Source organism: Vipera berus (genome assembly GCF_964194415.1).
Source record: "Vipera berus genome assembly, chromosome: 4".
Lineage (NCBI taxonomy): Eukaryota > Metazoa > Chordata > Lepidosauria > Squamata > Viperidae > Vipera > Vipera berus.
In genome coordinates, this window is record NC_138206.1 from 98,805,338 (window position 1) to 98,831,120 (window position 25,783).

Below are 25,783 nucleotides of genomic sequence, written 5' to 3' on the forward strand. Positions count from 1 at the left end.
TGTAGATCTGTGTTCTGTGTGTTTTGCCTTCATGTAGTCAAATGCATAATGACAAGCCTGGTTTTGCTCCGGTGTGGTGTTTGAAAACTGATTAAATCTCTTACATTGAGCAGATGCTTTGACACAAGTTGTTGTCAGTTTGACATCCTGAAGGTCAGCACCAACAGCTTCTAGTATACTGCTTCTGCTGACTAACGGGGAGGGGAAGCAGCAAGTCACTTTCTCTTTTTCCTTCTGCACTAAAGAATTTAAAGCATTCACCTGTGTTCTTAATGCTACACTGAATATAGCTAGACTTCCCTGCCAAACCTACAAGGACATATTTGTCCCAATCTTTTTACCATCACTATTACAAACCTTCATTTATCAAAGATCACCTAAAGGACCTCTGGGAAAAGGTGTCTTGAGGTGCCTGGTTTTTAGAATCAAAAGTTCTGAAAACCATAAACAGGATACTTTATTATGTCAAAATAAGCCATCTGGCCATACAACTGTTTCTAATTACTTCCCAGCCTAGACTATAAAGTTCAGGGTTTGGCACTATCCTTTCCTTTCAGGATGCTGCCCAAATCCAGATTCCAGACAGCTAATCAAAGGCACTTGGTGGAGCACAGTGGGGGAAGGAGCTGGTTTTGGCCAGCTCAGAACATAACAAGCCGAGTGGGTCTCTGTGTTTGAACTCTCCAGGAGAACTCTTGCCGCCCGCCCTTGGATTTAATCATGCATACAAAGGGCTTTCTCAACTTGGTGGTACTGCTATTCGCCTCTTCAGTCTTCATTTTGTTGTCTGCTATTCCACAAAGTTCATCCTTGACCCTGCGGTAAGCTCTATCAGTTTACTTTAGCAATAAGCTTAGAAGTCTGGAAAAACGGTGCAGGGAGAAAGTACTGTTTTAAATAGAGTGTGTCTATGGCTTTTCTTTTTATTTCCTCAATCTGCTGCTTGTCTCTGTAAGTTTAAGCAGAAATCCCATCGTGATGCAAAAACAAATCTCTTAATGTTCTTTTTGTCACTGAAGCTGAGATATGCACCATACATCGATACTCCGAATTAGTGGGGATAGGCTAAACTGCCCTTGAATTTTGAATGTAGCACCCCCTTGAGTGCAAAAGGGGACTTTCCAAAATTTATCTGGGTGTCTAGTCTCCATTTAATCTCTGACTTACTCATTTATAAGCTAACCAGTTTCATCCTATTCCATTTAAACTCATGTCTACTAAAAGCAGGTTTAGCCCTGACTCAGAAATACTAATAATAAAGAAATGCACACATCTTCAAAAATTCTGGTTATGAGACTAGCAATGTATCCAGGAGTACTGAAAAGACCATGGCGTGGCATTTGTATGGTCTTGAATGTTTACCTCTATACTTAAAACCTGGGATATGACTTGAAAGTTTGAACTTCCTGGTGGTACCTTTATTTAGATTATTCCCTGAAAACCAATCCCATTAACAACAATCTGAAGCATTCTTTTGGGGAATGGAGAATTGATGAGCTATAGATACAAAAAGCCTGATACTTTGCAATATAATAAATTCTTACAGAAAAATTTCAAAGATGAATTTGCTCATGAGGAATAATTGCATTGTCAAAAATAAGGATGACATGCTTGATTACTTGGACAACTTTCCCAAACATTTTTGCTCACAACGGTTCTATGTTAGATGATCTCTGGATGATCTCTGGATGAGTCAGGACTGTGCAGTGCTTCAGTTTCAGTTCCCACAAGATGCTTCATAACATGTAAAGTTACCAGCAGAATAATTTCCTGCAACTGTTTAAAGCAGCTGTGTCAGGTCTCCTGATTCTAAGACCTGGATGCTTTGAAAAGTTGCAGTAATTTACATACTTTTGAAGCATCTTTTTGGAATCAAATGCAAATCACTGTGCAGTCATAGTAAGCATCGCTCTATTCTCAAATCTTTACAGCATCCTATGAAATAGTTTATTTCCAGATGAGCAGAAGCTGAAGTATGCACGAATCTTAGTAAGGGTGTGACTGACAGAATGGTTTATCCAGGGGCTAATTCAGATTGTGTGGTCTTTGCAGAAGAAAAGAATGCCATAAACCAAGCTTTTTTTTTTGTTTTGTTTTGTTTTGTTTATTTCATAGCGGTAATACTCATGTCTTTGCAACTTGCTATTTTTTTCATCCTCTTCAGGAATGGTTTAAAAAGCACCTCATGCAGACTTTCCCGGTCTGAGTCAGAGCAGCAATGTCAAGTTCCAGATGGAAAACTGTGCAGTGGCAGAGGCCAATGTGATTGTGGGATCTGCATCTGTCAAGTGACTGAGCCAGGCAAATATTATGGGCCATTGTGTGAATGTCATGAATGGGTATGTGAAACCTATGGTGGAGAAATCTGTGCAGGTAAGCAAGAAGTAGCAATCACAAAGGGATCTACAGTATGTTTGAGGATCAGTCCTGGCAATTTTACATCCATCTGAACCAGTGTCAGACACTAGCAAATTATAGGCATTTTTCATTGGACTATTTTAAATTTCTCAGTGAGATGAATGAAGCAGCCAAAAGAATTAGCATTAAAATGGCACACATTGAAGAACAGTAGCAAAAATAAACAAACAAACAAAACTCTTATAAAGTTAAAATTCCTCATCCTCTCCATCTTGAAATATTTGGGTCCTTTGTAAAACTGAATGGAAATTTCAGCCAAACTGATATTTCTTTAACTGAAATCACTTTGGATTTTGGAGTTGGATTGATGGAGTAGCATAATTTGATGCATGTTTACATTCCAGCTTAACTCTAAAGGCTGTTGGGCTTCTACATCTTTTTTTTTCCTGGAGAGCCACTATTTAGATCTATTTGAGGCATACCAATGTAATGTGACGCTGTAAAACAATAGTACATCCTTGTTTGACTATTAGAGATAAATAGTACATCCTTGTTTGACTATTAGAGATAAAGAATTTACTGTAGTATTTCCTATTAGGAATATGAGCAATCTGGATTTGAAAGGGAAAATATGATTTGAAGTATATATGGTGTGTACATAGTGCTGGTTATTGTCTCCTTAATCCAAACATGTCTTTTCCTGCTCCTGCATGACCCATGTATTGCCTAAATGTCACTTTTAGTTCTACATTGTATTGACCTTGGAAGACTTGGAGAGGCTCATAGTATAAGTCAGGATTTAGATACACCCTTGGTTCTCAGTTGCCATTTATGGTTCCAAACTTTTAATGACAATTTGATACGTAAACTGGCAGGGTCCAGAAGAAGAGACTTTTCTGCCATGAATCCTGCCTCTGTAACATGCTGCTCAAGATGAAATCTCCCCCCTTGGCTTTCTAAAAAAACCTGAAAACCTGGCTTTGCCGATCAGCTTGGAGCCTGAATGGGAATGTTCCACTCTGGAAATGGTTAGTAGAGTAAGAAGATCCCACCTCTGCTCCATTTACAAATTGGTTACTTTCTCATCTAGTTTTTATGTTCACTTTTAATGTTTTAACTGTTTTATATTATTGTTTTGTGATGTTGTAAGTCACCCAGAGTCACTTGACAATGAGATGGGTGGCATGTAAATGTAATAAATGAACAACCGTTAGCAAATTACACTGGGAAAATAATCCTTGCTGATACTTTGTGCCCTATTAAGAAGCAAGTTGATTGATTTCTGGTGTATTGTTACTCTTCCCCATATGCTCACTTCATTCATACTAGCATCTCAGATCATATAGAGATGGCTTTCAGGGACATAAAAAATCAAGAGTCCAAGTGGCTCTACAGATTTCATGCTAGGAAATTCAAGAACATCCTTAGTTTCAGCGCCATTAGTATTAGGGCTTAGACATTTGGGGGGTTTGTGGGGGGAGTGGGAGAGATGACCTTGAGTCACTGTTGACTCCTGGCAACTGCCTAAACTACTCCCTGCAGTTTTCTTTGCAAGATTTCTGAAATGACTAGGGCTGAGAGAGAATGCAGGACTATAACTCACAGCCCCCCAGATTTTAGCCAAGTGCCTTAACAACTACACCAAACAGGCTCTCTGACACTGCAATTGGAACACTCAATTTCCTTCCTATAGTTTAAGACAGAAGTGAAGCGTATTTATTTCCTGAAGTTTAATACAGTTAATGGTTTTAGCTTTTGTATATTATATCTGCTACACTCTGATTGTTTTTGCTGATATTTTTTTCTATAAGTACTTTGTATGTTACCCCGAGCTCTTAAGAGTTAGGGTTAGGTATATAAAAACATTTCCCACCCAGAATTCTCTTTAGATATACCAAAATGTCAGATCTACTTAGATTAGTGTGACTTCATGCTCTTTCAGCATCTATTGTACATTACAAAGTAAGATTCTGGCACATGTCTACTGGATTATAGACACTTACTGAGCACTGTAGGACCCACTCAATTTTTTGCATATACACGCATAGATTGTTGCGTGTAGTTAAATAGTTAAAAAGTCTTTAACTATTGAGCAGTTTTGATCTGATAAGAATAGAAACCATTGTACAATAAAATTAATATCTGTATTTTTAACTGTTCTAATAGATAACTTATGTTGTCAAGAATGTTGTAAATCTCAGCATAGAGAAATAAAGGAAAACTTCATTTCCTCATTCGTCAAAGTACAGGATGTATTTTTTTCCAGATCACATCCTCTCTTAACATTTGTCCTTTCCATGAAACGTGTCAGTATTTTAGGCCAGAACCCATAATTAGGTCAGTAAGAATCTTACAGAGAATGCCAATAATAACAAATACATGCCAGCAATGTGCTTGGAAGATATTATAGGAAAAAATTAATACTAACTTATTTTAGCATCAACTTTATCAAAAGAAAAATGTCCAATGTCTAAGTAAAAAAACCTTACTGCGATGCTTCTGATAATGTTATATCTTACACAAAATTATATGTATATGTATATATATGTGTGTGTGTGTGTATATATATATATATATATATATATATATATATATATATATATATATATATATATGCAAATTATTCAAATTGCTAATAAAGAATTTGGGAGGCTAAGATGATCATTTCGAACTCTTTATGTTCTCATCAGCTAGTCATACCCTTTATCTGAGATTCGAACCTGGGCTGATTATATATCAGGCAGTGTTTTAACTTCCTGAGCCACGGGTTCTTTCTCTCTTTTATTAGCTGGAAGGCAAGGCAAATGTATGTTTAAGTATTTGTCAAGGCTTTTTGAATGGACCTTGCTAATTAACTCTTTCATTCCTGTTTTGGCCCGACTCAGGGCTTATCCACAGGACATAGTCAACTTATGACAGCTCATTATTTGTGCAAATTATTCAAATTGCTAATAAAGAATTTGGGAGGCTAAGATGATCATTTCGAACTCTTTATGTTCTCATCAGTTAGTCATACCCTTTATCTGAGATTCGAACCTGGGCTGATTATATATCAGGCAGTGTTTTAACTTCCTGAGCCACGGGTTCTTTCTCTCTTTTATTAGCTGGAAGGCAAGGCAAATGTATGTTTAAGTATTTGTCAAGGCTTTTTGAATATATATATATATATATATATACACACACACACACACACATATATAAATGTATAAATAAAAAGCTAGAAATTATTCGACATAGTCAATACATTTATAGTTATTTAGTTCTCAGGACAGTCACATATTTACATTTAAGAATATTTTCAGTGTGAAAATCCTGTCTTTTTTTTAAAAAAAGAGCAATGTTCCCATATTTATTTATTTATTTATTTATTTATTTATTTATTTATTTATTTATTTATCGAACTTATATACCACCCTTCTCCCATGGGACTCAGGGCAGTTCACAAGGTAATTAAAATAACACTACAAATACAAAAAGTTAATAACAATTAAAATAATTAAATTATCCTTGAGTAAAATATAAAATGCCTATAGCTCCAATTAAAACCCAATTACAATAAGTTAAAATTAAAATTCTCAGTCCTGGCCGGAAAGCTCAAAGAGCCAGGTCTTCAGGTCCCGGCGGAACGAACGAAGATCAGGGGCAGTCCTGAGCTCTACGGGTAACTGGTTCCAAAGGGCAGGCGCACCCACAGAGAAGGCCCTTCCCCTGGGTGTTACCCGCCGGCAGTCTTTTGCCAGCGGCACCCTGAGAAGGCCCTCCCTGTGGGAGCGCACAGGATGAAGGGAACTTGATGCCGGCAGCAGGTGTTCCCTCAGATATTTAATTTAATTTAATTTAATTTAATAATATTTCTATACCGCCCTTCTCCCGAAGGACTCAGGGCGGTGAACAGGGCAAGAATAAAAATACAGGATTACAAAAGTTAAAAAATAATTAAATACATGCCCATATACTAAAAACAATTAATACATCTTAAAACCCCAATAAAATATCCCAGACCCACGCCATTTAGGGCTTTATAGGTCATCACCAGCACCTTGAATCTCATCCAGAGGGCAACCGGAAGCCAATGCAGCTCGCGGAGCAAAGGTGTTACATGGGAGTATTGGGAAGCCCCCATCACAACTTGCGCGGCTGCATTCTGCACCAGCTGAAGCCTCCGAGTGGTCCTCAAGGGCAGCCCCATGTAGAGAGCATTGCAATAGTCTAACCGGGAGGTCACGAGCGCATGAGTGACTGTGCACAAGGCATCTCAGTCCAGATAGGGCCGCAACTGGCACACCACGCGAACCTGGGCAAAGGCCCCCCTGGTCACGGCTCCTATATGATCTTCAAAACTAAGCCGCGAATCCAGGAGGACACCCAAGTTGCAAGCCCTATCGATGGGGGGGTAACACCTCACCCCCCATCATTAAATATGGAATAGAATGGTTCACTCGAGATGCCTGTACGCACAGCCACTCAGTCTTGGCAGGATTGAGTCGGAGCCTGTTTCTCCCCATCCAAACCCGAACCGCCTCCAGGCAACGGGACATCACGTCAAGGGCATCACTGAGTTGGTTTGGGGTGGAAAGAAAAAGTTGGGTATCATCAGTGTACTGATGATACCCCACCCCCAAACCACGAATGATCACACCCAGCGGCTTCATATAGATATTGAACAGGAGGGGAGAGAGGACCGACCCCTGAGGAACTCCACAAACGAGAGACCTTGGGGCAGACCTCTGCCCTCCCATCAACACCGACTGCGAATGGTAGGAGGAGAACCACTGTAAAACAGTGCCACCCACTCCTAACCCCCTGAGACATCGCAGCAGGATACCATGGTCGATGGTATCAAAAGCCGCTGAGAGATCTAATAAGACTAGGACAGAGGAGCAAGCCCTGTCCCGAGCCCACCAGAGATCATTCATCAGTGCGACCAATGCCGTTTCCATGCTGTACCCGGGCCTGAAACCCGATTGGTACAGGTCAAGATAATCAGTTTCCTCCAGAAACAGAGGAAGCTGATGCGCCACCACACTCTCAACAACCTTCGCTAAAAAGCGAAGGTTGGAGACCGGATGATAGTTATTCAAAATAGCTGGATCCAGGGCAGGCTTATTGAGAGGGGTGTTCTGTACCAGCCTGCTACTGGCCCTGCAGAAAAGGCAGGGACAACCCCTTTACAAACGGCAAGAGGCTGGAATTACGCCTGCCAAATTTATAGCTACAAAAACAAACAAGACACGAACCAAGAAACAGGAGCTTTAAGAAACACGAACTATCCAAGCGGTTGCCTTCAGCAAACCAGCCCTCCCCACACATTCCCCTTATATAGAGTTCAGGGCGTGGCTTCTCTCTGCCTCCTTCCGAGAAGCCCCATTGCCTTCCTCTGTTTACTCCTAATTGACTGCCTCCTGCGTCGGGCGTCCTTGAACAGGGCCAGCTGTGGGTCATCTTCATCCACGCTGTCAGGCTCACACAGCTGGGTCTCCGTGGTGACCAAGTGGGAGGGGCCTGGCTGAGGGCTCTCATCAGCAAGATCTTCAACCCCCTCAGCAAGGTCTTCAACACCCCCTCCTCCTCCTCTGAGTCGTCCGACCCAACTGCCAAACCCACAAGCTGACCCTGAATCACAACAAAGCGGTCTCACCACCGCCTCCTTCAAGGCGGCAGGAAAGACACCCTCACTCAAAGAAGCAGATATCACTGCCTGGAACCAGAAGTGTCTTCTTCTCTCTTTAGCCACTAGATTCAGAATTTCATTCTGTATTAGAGTCATGTTTTCAGCTCTGTTTTAACCTTTGTGGCTATCACAATTGATTTGGGACCTCATAAGGGCCACGAGGAGCTCACAACCTCATATAGCCTATCCAAATTGTCCATTGATTGGAATCTGTGAGGGCAAACAAAGTCTTCAAGAGGGATAATTTGCAACTGGACTAGCTATCTCTGCTTTTTTGCTGTTGTTCTTATGCAGTGGTGGCTTCAGAGAGAATATTTGTGCTGTTTTCAGTATAAACTCAAACTGAAATATGGCATTTCCAATATTTATTCTGAAACTTAAGTTTGAAACATTCTAGAACAATTGGCTTTTCAGCATAATCCTCCCTGAGTTCCATGGCATTTTAGTGCTGGGCCAGGAAAAGAATCAGGATCACATTTTTTAACTGTCAGCTAGAGGTCATAACATCCACACATTTCTTTCCCCTATACAATATTGTTTTATAATACATAGAATTTCTTATAAAGTGGGAGTGCTTTATACATCAGGTGCTTAAAAGGATTGTATTAAAATAGATTTAAATCATGGAGGTAAATGAAGAATTCCATATCTGAGATCCTTGAGCATTTAAAGACTTAAACATTGTGAAAATTCTCACCTAAGAGCAAAAACAAATATCTCTTTTGAGACAGCAGCTAATAAACTTTTAAATATTTTGTGTTTGGGGGGACTGTATTTATTTCCTGCATATATAAATGCATATGAATAAACAAATCTAAAACAGTTAATACCGTGGGTCACAATATACTTCAAATTGGTATAGAAAAGATTTCCCATTTCACTATGGATAATCAAAAACTATCAATGGATATTGTGGAGAAATAAGATTGAGATCTTATGTTTGATTGATACACCTTATTCATCATTATCAGAGAAAAATAGTAAAGTTTAAGTTCTGATTCCAAGTGTTATATATTAGTCCTGGCATCTATCGTATTTTGGAATTTGCCACATGTGGAAATGTTTTGGATAGGATATGAATGTTCTCTGAGGATAAACAGCAATATTATTTTCCATCCTTATTCAAATACAGAAAATATACTCATTCGCTCTTATTATGCTGTTAAGTAGTGCTGATTCTCTCGGGCAGCAATATCAAAAGGGGTTCTGTACCATTAGCACTGATGATATATTGATAGATTGTAATAGCACAACTGGGCTGCAAAATCTCAGGCATTTACTAGATGGTAGCAAAGAGAGTTTTCAATATCTCTGCTACTGTTATCTACAGATAGTCTAGGTTTTGCAGCTCATGTATAAATAATGTAGTAACAAAAGTTGAGCCTGAGGAAAGCAAGACAGTCATATTTCTTTTTCGGTTAAGCACTTCTTTAGTGAAATAGTGAATTTCAAAAATTATTGACGTAAAATGAGATCCAGTGTGACTATAGGACCAGAAGATAAAAGGCAAGTCTATGGGAAGTTGATATGAGTAAAAAGGAGAGTGGATCTTTAGACAGACCAATGTTGCTCATTGTGTTCAGTTCACAGGTAATGTTAAGCCAACAAATGGTTTGCTTTAATGTCTTGTATATGGACTCAGTCATTGTGTCTTATTTCACAAACCATGGTTAAAACATGCATAACTAAATGCATAAAATCAAACTAATGACTTGTTACCTCATAGTGGCAAGAAAGCAGATTTATTGGAGTAGTGTTTGCCTAACAACTGGTGAGGTAGGTGGGAGGGATGTACATGGAAACCTCTCCCAGTTATCTCTGCATGATGTGCTTCTGCTCAAGACTAATGCTCCTTTCTGGAGACTACTTCTAGGCTCTTTTAGACATCTCCCTATAACTGAACTCCTGAAATAGCAAGTTTGATCTGTTCAATTCACCATTCTGCTCTCTGATTGGCCTTGTTTGTTAAGGATCTGACCTGTAAGAAGAGGAACCCTGGCCTCAGGTTGATGCTCTAAGACCGTGAGGTCATAGACAATAGCTGGAGACAATCAAAGCAAGGTTTGTTAGAAGGCTCTTTTTGGGGGAAGCTGTGATTAGCCTGAGTAAACCAAGTCCATATGGAAGTCAAATAGGGATGGTGGATGTGAAATCCATGATGTGACAGTCTTCAGAATAATTTAGCATCAAAATTATTGAGGGAGCATATAAATTTGATCAGGGGACTTATTTTATATTAGAATTCCCTCATATTGGAATCAGAGGCTGAAATCTAAATATGTTCAAGTTAAATCATTTTTAACCCTGGATTGTTTTGCTGCTTTAATTAACTAGATTTTTTTTACAACTACATTTTTTTACAACCTGTACTTATAAACCATTGTAAGAAGCTGGCTATTTGAAAAGCAAATAGAGCACATATACTCTAGTTACTACTCAGTTTATTCAAAGTTGTGCACCTAGACCTAGAATTTAAATACTGGCTTAGTATTATAAGCAAATTAAGCCATTGTTTCTGAACACAGCCTATAGATTACAAATGTAATATTTAGAGACATGCTGAAGATTAACAAATGTTTTACAGACAATAGCATTCTATACTGAGTTATTAAAAATTAGGTAATGCATGATGCATGTTGAGTAGAATATAATGAATAGTGAGGCCACAGAGAACTGTAATAAAAACTGCAGACTTAGTTATTAAAGTATAATTGTAAACCAAATGAATTCTATATTTATATGAATAATAATATCAATATCCTGGGAAGTTCTGTTTTAATATCCAGTGAATTAATCGGTATCTTAGTGGATTTCTGGGAGGTGAAAATAGAAAGCTAACATGTTATAGTGCAGATGCCACTGAGGTCGAGGCTAGTGCCCAGGCAGTGAGTCCAGACCAGCAGAGCTTCTCTGGATAAGGAGAAGCCTTAAAAGACCCACTTGTGCTTTGGAAGGCATCTCCTCACAAGAAAACTGGCAGGATTCAGAAGGACCCTGCAGTTTGCTTGCAAATAGACCATCATGGAACTATGGGACCAAAACCCCCAGAGTCACAGTTTCATGCAGATCCTGCTAAAAGACACTGGGTTCACCCAAAACTCTACTTTCTTTGCACACATTTGGAAGAGAAAAATCCTAAAATTTACAGAGATCTGTACCAAATATGAGACAGGACTTATGTTGAAGAGTAGCAGAAGGGGAGGAATTGACAATAGAAGAGGTGGTCCTTACAATTTCTCAGATCTCTTTTAACCTTATGTCAGCCCTGCCTCAGCTTGAACTTTTAAGTAAGAATGATCTTTGACTCCATTTGATGAAAAAGTTATAGTTTACTAAAAGTTGAGCAGAATACAGTAGAGCAAAGCCAGAACTGAAATTCGCTGGGCAGCAGGTAGGGCTACTGGTGTCGGCGCCAGTCCAGGCATGCAGCCAGGCTGCTCCAAGGGAACACTGACTAGAAGTTTCCCAGAATCTTCTTCTTCTGGGTTCAAGCACTCAGCTGATGACTGCCTTGTGAGTGTCCTTCTGGGTTTGCCCCAGATCATGCCATTCCTCCAGTCAGCATGGCCTGATCTCGGATCCTCTGGTGACAGTCATCCCCGTCAGTGGTTCATCCACCTTCCCAATGCCAAGAGACCATTGAAACTGCTCTCTCATCAATAGAGACTCCCACGTCTTTTGGGGACCTGGGAGAGCAATGTCACCCTGCACATGTGGCACCTCTTGTGCTGGTTCAGCAGGCCGAGAAGGTGGTAGCTCTTGCCGCACTTCTCATAGCTGTAGGGCCTGATGGGGCTGTGGGTCTCTTCCTATGCTTTGCAAACCATGGGGTCAGAAAAGGCCTCACTGCATTCCTGGCAGGAGAAGGGCTACTCTCTTGTGTTGGGGGTTTGCAACTGCCCTCAGGTCTTGGTGCGATTGTCTGTCCACTTTTCCCCTCTGCCTGGTCCCACTGGGGATAGACGTGATTGCACAATCCCCACAGTAGGTGAATAATCCAGATGGATTGGAGAAATGCAATTCTGGCTTAATGTTATCCCTGCCTCAGCTCAAAGCTTTAAGTAAGAATGATCCTCGATTCCATTGGGTGAAAAATGGAAGGTTAAGCAGAATACTGTAGAGCAAAGCCAGAACTGAAATTCACGTGCCAAAATCTCTAACCTCCCCACACCCATCACTTCCCACTGCTGGTCTCCCATCGTCCAATCATATTCAAATGGAGTGTTTTGGAAACTGTCTTTTCAACTGTGGGCTGGCTGGTATGCAGCTGCATGCATTCCCCCGCTATCTGATCTTGCAGCTGTGTTTCCAGAATGTATGGTGTGTAGTGAGTTTCCCCCCTCCCATCCAACTCCCTCCCCCCAGAGTCACTGGCAGACTGACACTGAGCAAATGCAAAGTGCAGGCCTGAGATGGCAGTTCTGATACCTTAACTCTTTCCAATGTCAACATCAGCATTTAAAATTGAGCAATTTATAACATCAAATCCTAATTACTATTATGTAATATTGGCATAATAAGATTGAAACAATGAGGCCTAAATTGTTCCTGGGCTCAGGTATCATGATAAATGATAATATGATTATTTTATACTTGATATATGACCTCCTAACTGTGGCCTTGATAATAATAATAATAATAATAATAATAATAATAATAATAATAATAATAATAATAATAATATAAATAATAATAATAATAATAATAATAATAATAATAATAATAATAATAATAATAATAATAATAATAATAATAATAATAATAATGTTGGAAGGGACCTTGGAGGTTCAACCTCATGTTCAGGCAGGAAACCCTATACTATTTCAGACAAATGGCTGTCCAGTCTTTTCTTAAAAATGTCCAGTGTTGGAGCATTCACAGCTTCTGGAGGCAGGTCGTTCCACTGATTAATTGTTGAGTGGACCAGAGCATATTTTTCTTATTCAATATTTTATGATTAAAACAAGTTGGGCATATTGCATCAATCAATTTTGTTTACATAATCCTATGAATTTAGCATTTCATAGGGAATGTTGTGGCAATCAGTGCCCCAAATCCTTTTGCAGGAATATAGTCTCCTGGCTGTAGCATACAAGTGCAAACTGATTCTGAATCAATGTCTTGCCATCATTGACCCATTTTGTCTAAATGGCAATATTAATTAATTAATATTGTTTATCCTCAGATTTTCAAGTAACATGTTACACACACACACACACACACACACACACACCTACCATTTTTTTTCATAGTCCATGAGCTATAGAACCACTGAACTATATTCTCAGAACCACTGAACTATATTTTTCAAAGATCCTGGAGCACTGGGGAACTACCAGAGGACTGGAAGAGAGCTGATGTAGTTCCCATCTTCAAAAAAGGGAAAAAAATAGATCCAGGAAACTACAGACCTATCAGCCTGACCTCAATACCTGGGAAGATTCTGGAAAAGATAATCAAACAACAAATCAGTGAACACCTTGATGCAAACAAAGTCATCACTAAAAGTCAACATGGGTTTGTCAAAAACAGATCATGCCAGACAAATCTTGTTACATTCTTTGACCAAGTGACAAAACTAGTGGACCAGAGGAATGCTGTAGATATAATTTACTTGGACTTCAGTAAGGCATTTGATAAAGTAGATCACAACCTACTACTTGATAAGATAGAAAAATGTGGGTTAGATAGCATTACCACCAGATGGATTCTTAGCTGGCTGACAGGCCGTATTCAGCGTGTGGTCCTCAATGGAACTGCATCTACATGGAAGGAAGTGTGTAGTGGGGTGCCCCAGGGCTCTGTTCTGGGCCCAGTGCTCTTCAATATCTTCATTAACGATTTGGATAAGGGGATAGATGGGGAACTCAAATTTATACCCACTTTCTCTGGTGCAAGGCCAATGAACTTTTAGAATTTAGTTAAATTTACATGTGTGTAGATTTCTTTCAGTAAGTGATTGTGACATTCAGTATTGCATCTGATATAGATCTATACCTAAAATATTGAGATCTCTTGAACATTAAGTGGGATGTATGTGACATATTTGATTCTTAGTTAATGTCTGATTCTCAAGTCTTCCAAACATGGCATAGCCAAGAGAGTGTAGATTTCAAAATCTCTGTTAGATATTCTCTGTTAGAGGTAGTAAGCATGAAAGATATTTTGTGGCAAAAGCTAGGCTCATAAGAAGAATAAAGTTGTATTTGGTCCACTATTCCTATTGGCTGTGTACCAGCTAAAAATGATGCAGAGTTTTAAGCCACCAATATGAGGACTTGCTCGTGATTGATTAAAGATATTGCTGGTTTGCAACAAGTCATTTTAGAGCAGAGAAGATGAGATACAAAGTGAAAGGGGAGACCAGATATAAGAAGAAAAGGAGGCCAATGTAAAATAATAATGAAGCACACCACCTGTTTGTAGAAAAAATAGGAAAAACAATTATTTTAAAATATCATTAGCCACATTTTTGTCTCTTGATTATTATAACAGGTCATAATTAGGCAGATGATGCCCTGCAAGAGAATTCTTCTGAACACAGATCAAAATAGATAAATGAATAATTCACAGAAGTCAAAGCATATTAACAAGAAGATACCCTTATGCAAGACAAACTGCTTGCCAGTTTTGCTATATTATATGAGAGAACAGGAGGAAATCCATCACTGGCAATATATTTGACTGCAGTCTTTGCCAAGGAGCTCAACAAACCAAGGGGTTCTTCAGCTTGCCAATTTCACAATTGCTATTTGCAGTAGAAAATTAGGTGGCTAAATTCTAACTTGAGAAATGTTATGCATTGTTGTCAGTGATTTTTTAAAAAATACCTATCATGTTCATGATCACTCTGATATTACATGAGAACCTTGTCTTATGTGGCATTTGAAAATGGAGAAAATTATAGCTGAACATTATATAATGCTATATTTTAAGGGCAGCTATGTAACAATCAGCTCATTTTAGGCTTATAAGAAATGCCCATATAGAGGATCAAGGAGATGACCTTAAAAGTAATAGGCAAGAACTATTATACATGCAAAGAGGGCTGAAACCTTCCTTAAGCCTTGGAAAACAAGACACTATTCAAAAGAGAGTTGGTCAGGCTCCTCTCTGATTCATTGGGATTGGGGAGGTAAAGTACAATCAGGCTTGTGAGATTCTGTTATTATGGCCTATTTCAAGAAAATATATAGAATTATAGAATCATGGGCTGGAAGAGACCTTGGAAGTCTTCTAGTCCAATCTTCTCAAGGCAGAAGCCTTATACCATCCCAATCAAATGTTCAGTTTATTTTTGAAAACCTCCAGTGATGGAGCACCCACAATCCCAGGAGACAAGTTATTCCATTGATTAATTGCTCTCTCTCTCTCTCACTGTCAGAAAAAAAGTTCAATTCTTCACTGGATTCTGTTTCCTAATCTGATGTCCCCAAAGGGCTGACTTTGTATGCTCCCAGATTATATCAACAATTATCTTCTATAATTTGAGCATTGGAATATATGGAACATTTATCAGAAGAAAAAAATTTGATTGTCTGGTTTTCTCCATCCTTTGACTATCCTGAGAACCAGTGTAGTATCATAGTCAGGATACTGCAGTCCCCACTTTATCACACAACCAACTGAATTATTTGGGATGAGTTTTAAAAAATTGCAGTGTATTCATCTGCATTGGTCCCAGAATAGAGGGTCCCCTAAATATTGCAATGGGAAAAATTTCTATGGGTGAATTGCTAAGATGGCTTTGATCAACCAGCTAATGCTGCTCTATGTTAGTCAATGAGAAAATTGCATTTTTCAAAATTCCATTTTTCAGATGGGCAGTGTATCCATCATGTAGAACAACTCTGTGATAGTGCAGCAGAGATCCTGGTAGACAGAGAAGTGAGGAGTTAACTAGTGAGAACAGAAAGCAAAAAGTGGACCCTCCAAAATGTAGAAAACCTGTTGAAGTTTATTCTCCCCAGTCCCTTGAACCTTCATGAACAGGGTTTACCAACAAAAATACTTTTTGGAACCTCAATAGTCCAAACCAAGAACTCAAAGTAACTCTCCAAAAAAATACCTATTGAAGGAAGAACATAGGTTTTGCAGCAGTAGTTTGAAGCTTGTTCTTCTTCCATAGAAGAAGTCTCAATAAGCTTTCTAGTTTTGGCATGAGCATATAAGCAACTCCTTACTTGAATCATTTCTGGCAGCTTCCTTCCCTCTGAGGAAGGAAGGCTTACCAATATGAGGAAGAGCTCTCTTCTCTCTTGCCTGGGCAATGAGCTGAGTCCCAGCCCAGCTACCATTGTTTATATTTTTTTGGCATCTGTAAGAAACTTTATATAGAAAAAATGCAAAAAGGGGGGGGGGTTAGCCTGGTGTGTATAGTACACAATTACTTATTCCAGCATCAGAAAGATTGGTTTTTCAATTGCAATATTTTTGCAACAAATCTTCATTTTCAAGAAAAATAGAATTAATATGTTTTTTAAATTTTACCACAGAAAAGTATGGCAAGTTGTGTGCCCAGCAGACTACAGTGATTATAGACTTGAAGGGGCTGGATTGAGGCCAATTGCTAGAATCCAGAAATAAATTACATAATGTAAATCTAGGCTATCGAGTAGTCGAGGGTTGAAGGAAAGAGAAAAAAAAGAGAGGAAGAAGCAGTCTATTTACAAGGTCACAATACATGAAAATTTGAATAACTACTGTATGAAAACAATACATTAAAAAAAGCTCAAGATACTCAAAAAGGCAGAAAATTGCGATAGTGGTGAATATCTGTAGCTCGGGTGGAGGATGAGGGTGGAGGTTCGTTCCCCGAGCCTGTGGGTTGGTTTCATTATCAGGCTAGCTAACATTTTCAACAGAAGTTAAGGGATATTAGTACATCAACACTGACATCGTTCAGAAACCAACCACACTTTGGGAGAACGAACCTCCACCCTCAAGGCAGAAAAAATTTGATTTTAAGGCTATGCCTGGAGGACATGAGGACAAAAAATAGGTAGGACATATCCTTTTGTTAAATGTGTAGTAGCCGTAAGCCAAACAGCATAAAAGGTGGAAAAAATTGTTTTTACAGTCCTGATAAGGGTAATTATAACTGTATTTATAACTGCTGTAAAGAAGTTCAGAAGCCACTTCTCTGATCTTTTTACTTTCTTTCTTTTGGGGGGGGGTACTTTTAGCTTTTACAAGGGACGCGGTGGCTCAGTGGGTTAGGACACTGAGCTTGTCGATCAGAAGGTCGGCAGTTTGGCGGGTCAAATCCTGAGTGCCGCGTAACAGAGTGAGCACCTGTTACTCGTCCCAGCTTCTGCCAACCTAGCAGTTCAAAAGCACGTAAAAATGCAAGTAGAAAAATAGGGACCACTACGGTGGGAAGGTAACAGCATTCTGTGCGCCTTTGGCGTCTAGTCATGCCGGCCACATGACCACAGAGACGTCCTCGGACAAGTGCTGGCTCTTTGGCTTTGAAACGGAGATGAGCACCGGCCCCTATAGTTGGAAATGACTAGCACGCATGTGCGGGGGAACCTTTACCTTTACCTTACTTTTAGCTTTTATATAGAGTTTTAAGCCTTTTTAGCATTGTTTATTGTACATAGCAAAAATGTACTGACAGAACTATAGTACCTCATCTCAACCCTGTGTTCTATCACTATTGTGGTGGAAAAAACCCAATGAAAGAAACAAGGGACAGCAACACAAAGCAATACTTCTTACTTTAAGTTTCAGGGATTTATTTCAGCAATAATTTGGAACACACACATAAACATCACGTACATTAAAAACCCATTGCAATGAGGTCCAATGGCATATAGCAGATCCAACAAAGACAGCCATTAGCCAACGACAAATCAATCAGATCCGGTCCCAACCTCTTATACCCTTTTCTGTCCTAAAACCTCAAATAGCTGGTCAGCAATCTTTACTTTCTGCTGACCCTCTGCTGAACATAACTTTCCACATACCCGTGTACATTGGAACCTGCATCCATCAGTTACTTTCATTTCCTCATTTCTCACAGTTCCAGTCCTTATGTTCTAAATATATTTAAAACAAGCAAGCTTAGCAAAATCATATTGAGTAAAGTACAATTGCAGTTTAGATTACAAATAGTTCCCTTGGACTGCTTAGCACAGACTTTGGTTCAATACTTTTCCCATGGGGCCTGATTTAGTTCACCTAGTCCTAAATCTTGCATAGAAGAACAATAGCCAATATTTTCATTTTCCACAGTCCCCACTTCTTGTCCATAAGGACAACACAAATCATAAGCAAAAAGATAAGATTAGAGGGACTCTGGGGTAAAGGGTCTACTGTCGTTTCATAGGGGCATATAAGGAAAACATTTTATTGAGAAACACATACGACCTCAGTAGGTTTAAAACTCACGATAAAATTGTACAGAGCTTTATATAAATTGAGACAAATGCCAATAAACGACAACACAACCACAGTCCACACAGCAGGCATGAGGCTTTTTCCAATGCAGATTGTTTCCTTCATGCGCCTCTGGGCTCCCATTGTGTTGGAAAATGTGGTGTAAAGTTTTTCAGTTGTCTGGGGAAGGTGGATTGGAGTTCACTTCTTGGTGCTTTTGGGGCTGGAGATTGCATGCTGGTGGGGCGCAGAGGTTACTTGTACTTGCTTCCCTGTTGGGCAAAGCTTCAGTCTTTGCCTTATTGTGGTCAGTTGGCTTGGGTCTGTGACTTCCTCGTCTGTTACTTTCTGGCAGTACAAAGCATGCATCCAGGAAGCCAGATCTTGACACTTCACAGCAGTGTTGATGGTCAACAAAATCTGGAATGGTCCCTTTCAATGAGGAGCCAAGTAATTTTTTCGTTGAAATACTTTAATCTGAACCTGATCACCAATCCTCAAGGCATAACAAGGATGTAGTGGTTCCTTGGATAAAACCTCCACAACTTGTGAATGATAGTCTTTTGGAGATGTGATGAGAGCTGGGCCTAAATCTTTTATAGAAGAAAAATAGTCAATATTTCTGTTTTCCACATTATAGTATGACATATTCAGAAAAACATGGTACATTGATTCCTTTCAACAGAGCAGGATGCTGGTCTTAAAACAGGATTCTCTATGTGCTAAATATATACAGCCGGTTACTTAGCTGGCCTACCTTCTTAATAAATGTTAGCTGATTTCAGGAAATTAGAAATAGGATGCCTGACTCACAATAAAGGAAAATATATATAGGACTGCTTTTGTTGTGCCAATGTAAACAGGTAAGACCACATGTTCCAGCTCAATAAATAGTGGTTGTTAAGAGTATCACTTGATAATTTGTTTTCACTATTTCATTTGTGAAATGAAACTGTCAATATTCCACAGCAAAAAATAAATTAATGCTTTTTAAAATGGTCCTTATCATTATTATGCACTATTTTGCAATAATATGGCATGAATAGCTCTGCCAACTAATAACCCATCTATTTAATTGTTTTAAATCTGCTTTCTGGTTTTGTTTGCTGTTGGACTTATTTTGAAGTTTTTAAAGAGAAAGGAGCTTGTTCATGTCCTTTCATATGTAATTGAAGCATAAAACAAAAGTCAAGAAATCTCCCATTTCTCTGGTGGACTGCAAATGAAAAGTTTAATGAAGACCTAATTTTCTTTCTGACTCTTAAGAAATAATGTATGCCATATGTTTCTTGTAGCATATTCTTTAGCTGGATTCCAAAGTAAAATGCATAAAGACTGTATTTTACAATTGGACAACACATAATAGTCTTGTTCAATGGCTTGTCTGAATATATTGAATATTTTAGTCCTGCTGAAGTTTGATTGTATGCAGCAGGAGCTACAGTACCTATTGCTGTCCTGGAACTCTACATGTTGAAACAGGAGATCTGAAGAGGAATGGTATCTGGGTTCATTTGAACACAAATTCAGAGTCAGTTTTGTGTAGTGGTTAAGGTTCTGGATCAACAAACAGACTTCTGTCAGTTCTACTCCTTCCTCAGGGCAAAGAAGCTGGTTTGGGCCAAGTCACTCTCTCTCTCAGCCCAACCCCCATCACTAGATTGTTGTGGGGAGAAATGAGGAACAAGTATCTTAAGTTTTTTTTAAAGGTAGATTATAAAATAAGTAATTAAGTACATGTTTTTGATTCAGGACTATACCAAGGGGGTATGACTAAAGCAGACATTTCAATTTCAGAATAGATGTACTCGACTTAGTAATCTTAAGTGTTCAAACACACCCCTAGCTATTGCCAAAACTGATTCAGGATTGAATCAAGAAGCATATGAAAATAGAAACCTAAGGATATTTTTAAGCAAAGTCTTCATCATGAAATTATTTTGCTGCATTCATAGAATTTGACAGTAGTTCAGACATCCTCTTCAGTTCACATTGTTCATGAATTTTGCACTTTTTAAAAAATCATCCCTTAAGAATTACTGGAAAATTTCAGCAAAGACTTTCAAGAATTAGTACCAAGTACCCAAGCATAGAATTATCCAGTATTTTCATGGGGATTGTTATTTATTTAACACTGGTCACCTATGTCCCATGATCTATCTTTCACCAACAAAGAGTTCCTGGGGTTTTTTTTGTACTGGATTTCCTATATTTTTCCCTGCTCATCCACTTTGATATATAATCATTATCTCTGTGAAAAATTGCCTTAATCAAACCTTACAATATTAATTTCTATATTCTGCCATGGAGAAAAAAAAATCAGAACATCTCCATATGCTGTGCAAGAAGAAGAGGCATTAAGAACGGGAAATTAAAGTTCATAAACAGTTGAAAAGCTATGATAACAGTTGTATACAAATTCAGAATTCCAGCGCTATCCTTTGTCTTGCACTGAGACAGCAAACTAAAATATGGATTTAAAGTCTATATCAATATATTTACTGGGAATCACATGAATTATAACTAATAGGATTACCCAGAATCCACAGTGTCTTTTACTTTAGGCAAGTAGCAAGTCACAAGGCCTACATGGTGGGGTGAAAAGCATAAAGTCACATGGACATGTGCCTAGCCACACAAAGCCTTTTCAGCTTCAAATGATTGCCATGCGGCTGAGGTTGCTGGAGACAGGAGCTTACACTTTCCTGCATCCTTCCACCTTACTGATGTTGATGTAGTTGCTGGATTTTCTGGATTTCCTACCAATAGTTGAGCTGTCTTGTTACAAAAGTGAAAGCATCCAGTGATTTGGTTTCAGCACTGAGAGGTCTATGATCATTTCAGGAAACCAGCAATTACTTCTTTTAACCTCAGAAACAAAAAGAAATCGTGGGCATTTTCATATTCAGGGTTTTGAAGTCTTTCCTCTTCATCAAAAGTGAAGCATTAGCTCCTCTGCAGTTGAGCACATGGTATCTTGTAAAGGTAGTCATCAACCTATGATCACAATTGAGCCCAAAATTTATGTTGTTAAGTGAGATATTTGTTAAGTGCCCCATTTTACAATCTTTTTTTGTCTCGGCTGTTAAGTGAACACTGCAGTTGAAAAGTTAGTAATCAGTTGTTAAGTGAATTTGGCTTCCCTATTGCCTTTCCTTGTCAGAAGGTTGCAAAACATCATCACATAACCTTGGGACACTACAACTGTCATAAATATCATATGCATCTGAATTTTAATCACATGTTCATGGGGATTCTGCAAAAGCTGTAACTGTGAAAAATGGTCATAGGTCGCTTTTTTCAGTGCCGTTGTAACTTTGAATGGTCACAAAATGAATTGTTGTAAGTTGAGGACTACTTGTACTCAAAGGATATGAGCAGTGTGAAAAGCATGAAGGGAACACAAGTTCTTGAAACATAGCTATGTTCGCCAGAATTTTCCTGAAAATTATTTGAAAAGGCAGCTTGAATAAATAGAAATTCCCTATTTGACAGCTACACCTTATTATGATGAAGTTCTCCTTATTTGGCAAGATGTCATAGTTGAAACAAGCTAAGAGAGATCACTCTAGTGTACTGAATGAAAAATTCAGGAGTAGTAAATAGCCTGGGGCAAATATAGAAATGGTGTCTCTTCCCATTTCATGAGCAAAGGCCAGCTGAACTTGCAGTTAAATTAGAATTGGCAATGGGGCAGAATCATCTAGTGAAATCTATTTAAGAAAATAAAAAGGCTGCATTGAATATCAATCATGCTATTATTGCCCTCCCAGCTTCTGCTGCCTGAGGCAACTATTTCTATACTTAATAATTGGGTTAAATCTAGGAAGGAAACTTTTATATAGAAAATTTCAACTATTAACTCTAAGAGTCAGGAAAATCCTTATTCTGAATCCAGGAACTATATAGCATCTTAAAAAGCCAGCAGAATTAAATGCAGAGAAGAAACTTAGCTAAAGGTAAAGGTTCCACCGCACATGCGTGCTAGTAGTTTCCAACTCTAGGGGCCGGTGCTCATCTCCGTTTCAAAGCCAAAGAGCCAGTGCTTGTCCAAGGACGTCTCCATGGTCATGTGGCTGGCATGACTAGATGCCAAAGGCTCACGGAATGCTGTTACCTTCCCACTGTAGTGGTCCCTATTTTTCTACTTGCATTTTTACGTGTTTTCGAACTGCTAGGTTGGCAGAAGCTGGGACGAGTAACAGGCGCTCACTCTGTTAACGCGGTACTCGGGATTCAACCCACCAAACTGCCAACCTTCTAATCGACAAGCTCAGCATCCTAACCCACTGAGTCACCGTGTCCCTTATCTTAAAAAGCCAGCAGAATTAAATGCAGAGAAGAAACTTAGAGCTTTTAAAAAAACTTGAAATAGATATTTTAAGTCTCTAAGACTACTTTTTGAAGTAACTACTTTTATGAAAAATTGTTGAGTTTGGAGGAAGAATCTGATATTGTTTACTGATTGTAGGTCTCATGCCAGATCATTTGTCAGTACCTCAATACTGACAATCTACTTTTGAACGATTTCTTGAATCTATTGCCTTGCATATGTCCTAGGACCATAATGCCCATAATTCTCAGCCAGAAACACTAGAATCACTTGTAAAACTACCTTGAATAGCTATTTAATCTAAGAGCAACACGTTTTCTCCCATATGAGAAAAGCAGCTGTTAGGAATTCAATCAAAGAGTTGCAATTTTCAGAATGACAGGTACAAAGGAGGGAATCTTCATATCTTGATGGATTCTATGAGGTTCTTGTCTATTTCTAACAACATTGTAAGAGAAGGAGTGAAATTGGTCCCATGTCTCACCCTCCCTCCCCCAATAAGCAGAAGCAAGATTTTAAGTCTGATGATGGCTTCCTCCCATATTGTGCTGCTAACCTTTTACGATGCTATTTTTAGATGCTACATGTATAATTCCCAAAGAGCAACCTGCCAATTTCAATAGTACTCTACAAAATCATTTCAAAAATGCTTTGCACTATACAATAAATTATAAAGACTGTTAGTAGTGATGGAAATAACAAAAAACCCATTCATATACTGTATACTGTTCAAAGGATTCATGTTAAGTAATAGTGACTCTGCATTAGATAATATAACTTTTATAAAATAAAATCACCTTTCTTCTCCTATTTATCATGGATTGTCTTAGTCTGGGCTAGAATTCATTACTGTACCCTAAATTTGAACTTATTCTGTGACTTCAGAATATCAGAAAATGTATTCCTCCAGATGGAGCACCATCAGCCCCTCCTCTAGATAGATGATACCAAGCTGTATGCTAAGAATGAATGACACATCAACTCACTGGTCTACCTGACATTGATTTAGAGGACATTGGGATATCATTTGGATTGGAGAAAGTGGATGGGTGGTAGTAAAAAGAGGGAAGCTGGTTAAGATGGATGGGATGGAACTAGCAGCAGGACCACCTAGCAGATATTCAGACCAGCTACAAGTATCTTCGTATTCCACAGTCGCATGGAATTACAATGAGGAGGGAAGGAAGATAGCAACATCCAAATACTACCAAAGGACAAGACAGGCCTTGAAAAACTAGCTCAATGGGAAAAACAAGATCCATGCCATTAACATGTATGACCTGCCAGTGATCAGATACTTGTTTGTATAGTGAACTGATTAAATGGAGGTTGTCAATGTGAAGAAGTTTCTCACAATGTATGGAGGTTTCCACCCCAAGTCCAGCATCCAGTTACTATACACCAGCCAGAAAGAGGGCTGGTGGAGTCTGGTGAATATCAAAGCCACCTGGAGTACTCAAAGATGAACTCCTGAGAAAATGCCTGAGGCAGCAGCAAATATGGGAGGAAAATCAAGTAGAGAAAGCACCATGGCAAGACAAGAGCCTGCAAGGACTGTACCATTGACAGACAGCTGAGGTTCCTGACATTGGGAAATCCTACCAGTGGATGGAAAGTGCTGGAGTAAAAGATGGCACTGATCATAGTAGCACAAGAACAGACACTAAGCACCAGATCCAAAGAAGAGGGGATCTGCCACACTAGATAAGACCCCAGAAATAGGCTATGCAGAGAGACTTCAGAAACAGTTCAACAGGATGGCAGGATGTAGGATGCAGACAGGAACAGCATTTACTCAAGTAGCTGGCATTGTGTACGGGTACATCTGCACAGTATATGGGCTAAACCTCCTAAGCTCAAATGGGTGATTCCACAGAAGGTCATGGAAAACAACAGGGCTGATATCCTGTTGGATTTCCAGATCCAGACAGACAGGAAGTTACTGGATAATCCACCAGATATCATGGTCATAAACAAGAAGCAGAAAAGAGCGATGGTGATAGATGTACCAGTGCCAAGTAACAGAAAATTAAGAAGGACTATGAAAAGCTAGACAAGTACCAGGACCTAAAGGAGGAACTAGAGAGGATGTGGAAAGTAAATGCCAAAGAAGTCCCAATGGTGGTAGGAGCAGTTGGGGCTGTGAGTCCTAAGCCCCAACAGATCCCAGGAACAACATCAGAGCTCTCTCTTCAGAAAATGCAATGTTTGGAAATAGCCAAGAAGCTGCATAAAACCATCAAACCTTTAGTAGAGGACTGGAGACTGAGGAAGACACAAACCACCCAATAGGGGTGAGAAGGGAATTTATATTTCTGTGCATGTGTTACATTTTATGTGTTACCTAAAAAGTTAGTGATAGAGCACATGTCTCCAAAAAAATCTGCTTTTTCAAGATTGAAAGGATTGTCCCCAAATCAAAAGTCTTTGTGCTGTTAAAAGCTTTCAAACTTTCAAATACCACCAAGAGGTTTTTTTTAAATTTATTTCTTCCCAAAACATGCTGTCACTGAATGCTATGTTTCAAAGACAACATTGTTTCTTTAAGCTTTTGCTGTTGCTGACCTCCTCATGTAAACAGCTTCTGGCACCTTGTCCCTCATCCAAACACTGGAGCTACACTTGCCAACTCTGTATGTCTTCTTAGACCACCTAACAGTGCTGCCAGTAGTTTAACTGTCTGCTCTTCTGCTACATACTTATACGTAGAAAATATTTACTACATAATATGTTTGAATCTTTTAAAATAATCATTTTGTTTAAAATTATAAAAGTAAATTATACCCTCTTATTTTCAAATAAATCTGTTCACTTAATTTCTAGACTTTTGCACATTTTACTAGCACATTTTATTAGGTTTTGAACGTTACAGGAATGTGCATAAGAAGAATGGAATAGAGTCAAATATATCATTCTCTCTCACACACACACCTGTGTCAACCCGTTCAACTTAACATGCACATAGATTCCTACATGCCTACAAATATATCTATATAGGACCACTCCACCCACAGTGGAAGGTTGGGGAAACTGCCTAG

At 38.9% G+C, this 25,783-nt stretch overlaps 1 protein-coding gene across 3 annotated transcripts in view; it reads left to right on the plus strand.

Moving 5' to 3' along the window:
- Positions 1-614: 614 nt before the first annotated feature.
- The window catches only part of ITGBL1 (integrin subunit beta like 1), a 192,122-nt gene continuing 166,953 nt past the window's right edge, over positions 615-25,783 (plus strand). For 2 of the 3 annotated variants that reach the window (XM_081326532.1, XM_081326534.1), the window contains exon 1: positions 1,968-2,373. In XM_081326532.1, coding sequence (XP_081182658.1) covers positions 2,010-2,373 — 364 coding nt within the window. In that variant the 5' untranslated portion in view covers positions 1,968-2,009. Of the gene's footprint in view, positions 822-1,967; positions 2,374-25,783 lie in introns of those variants that run through there. The other variant, XM_081326533.1, reaches the window with a different exon arrangement.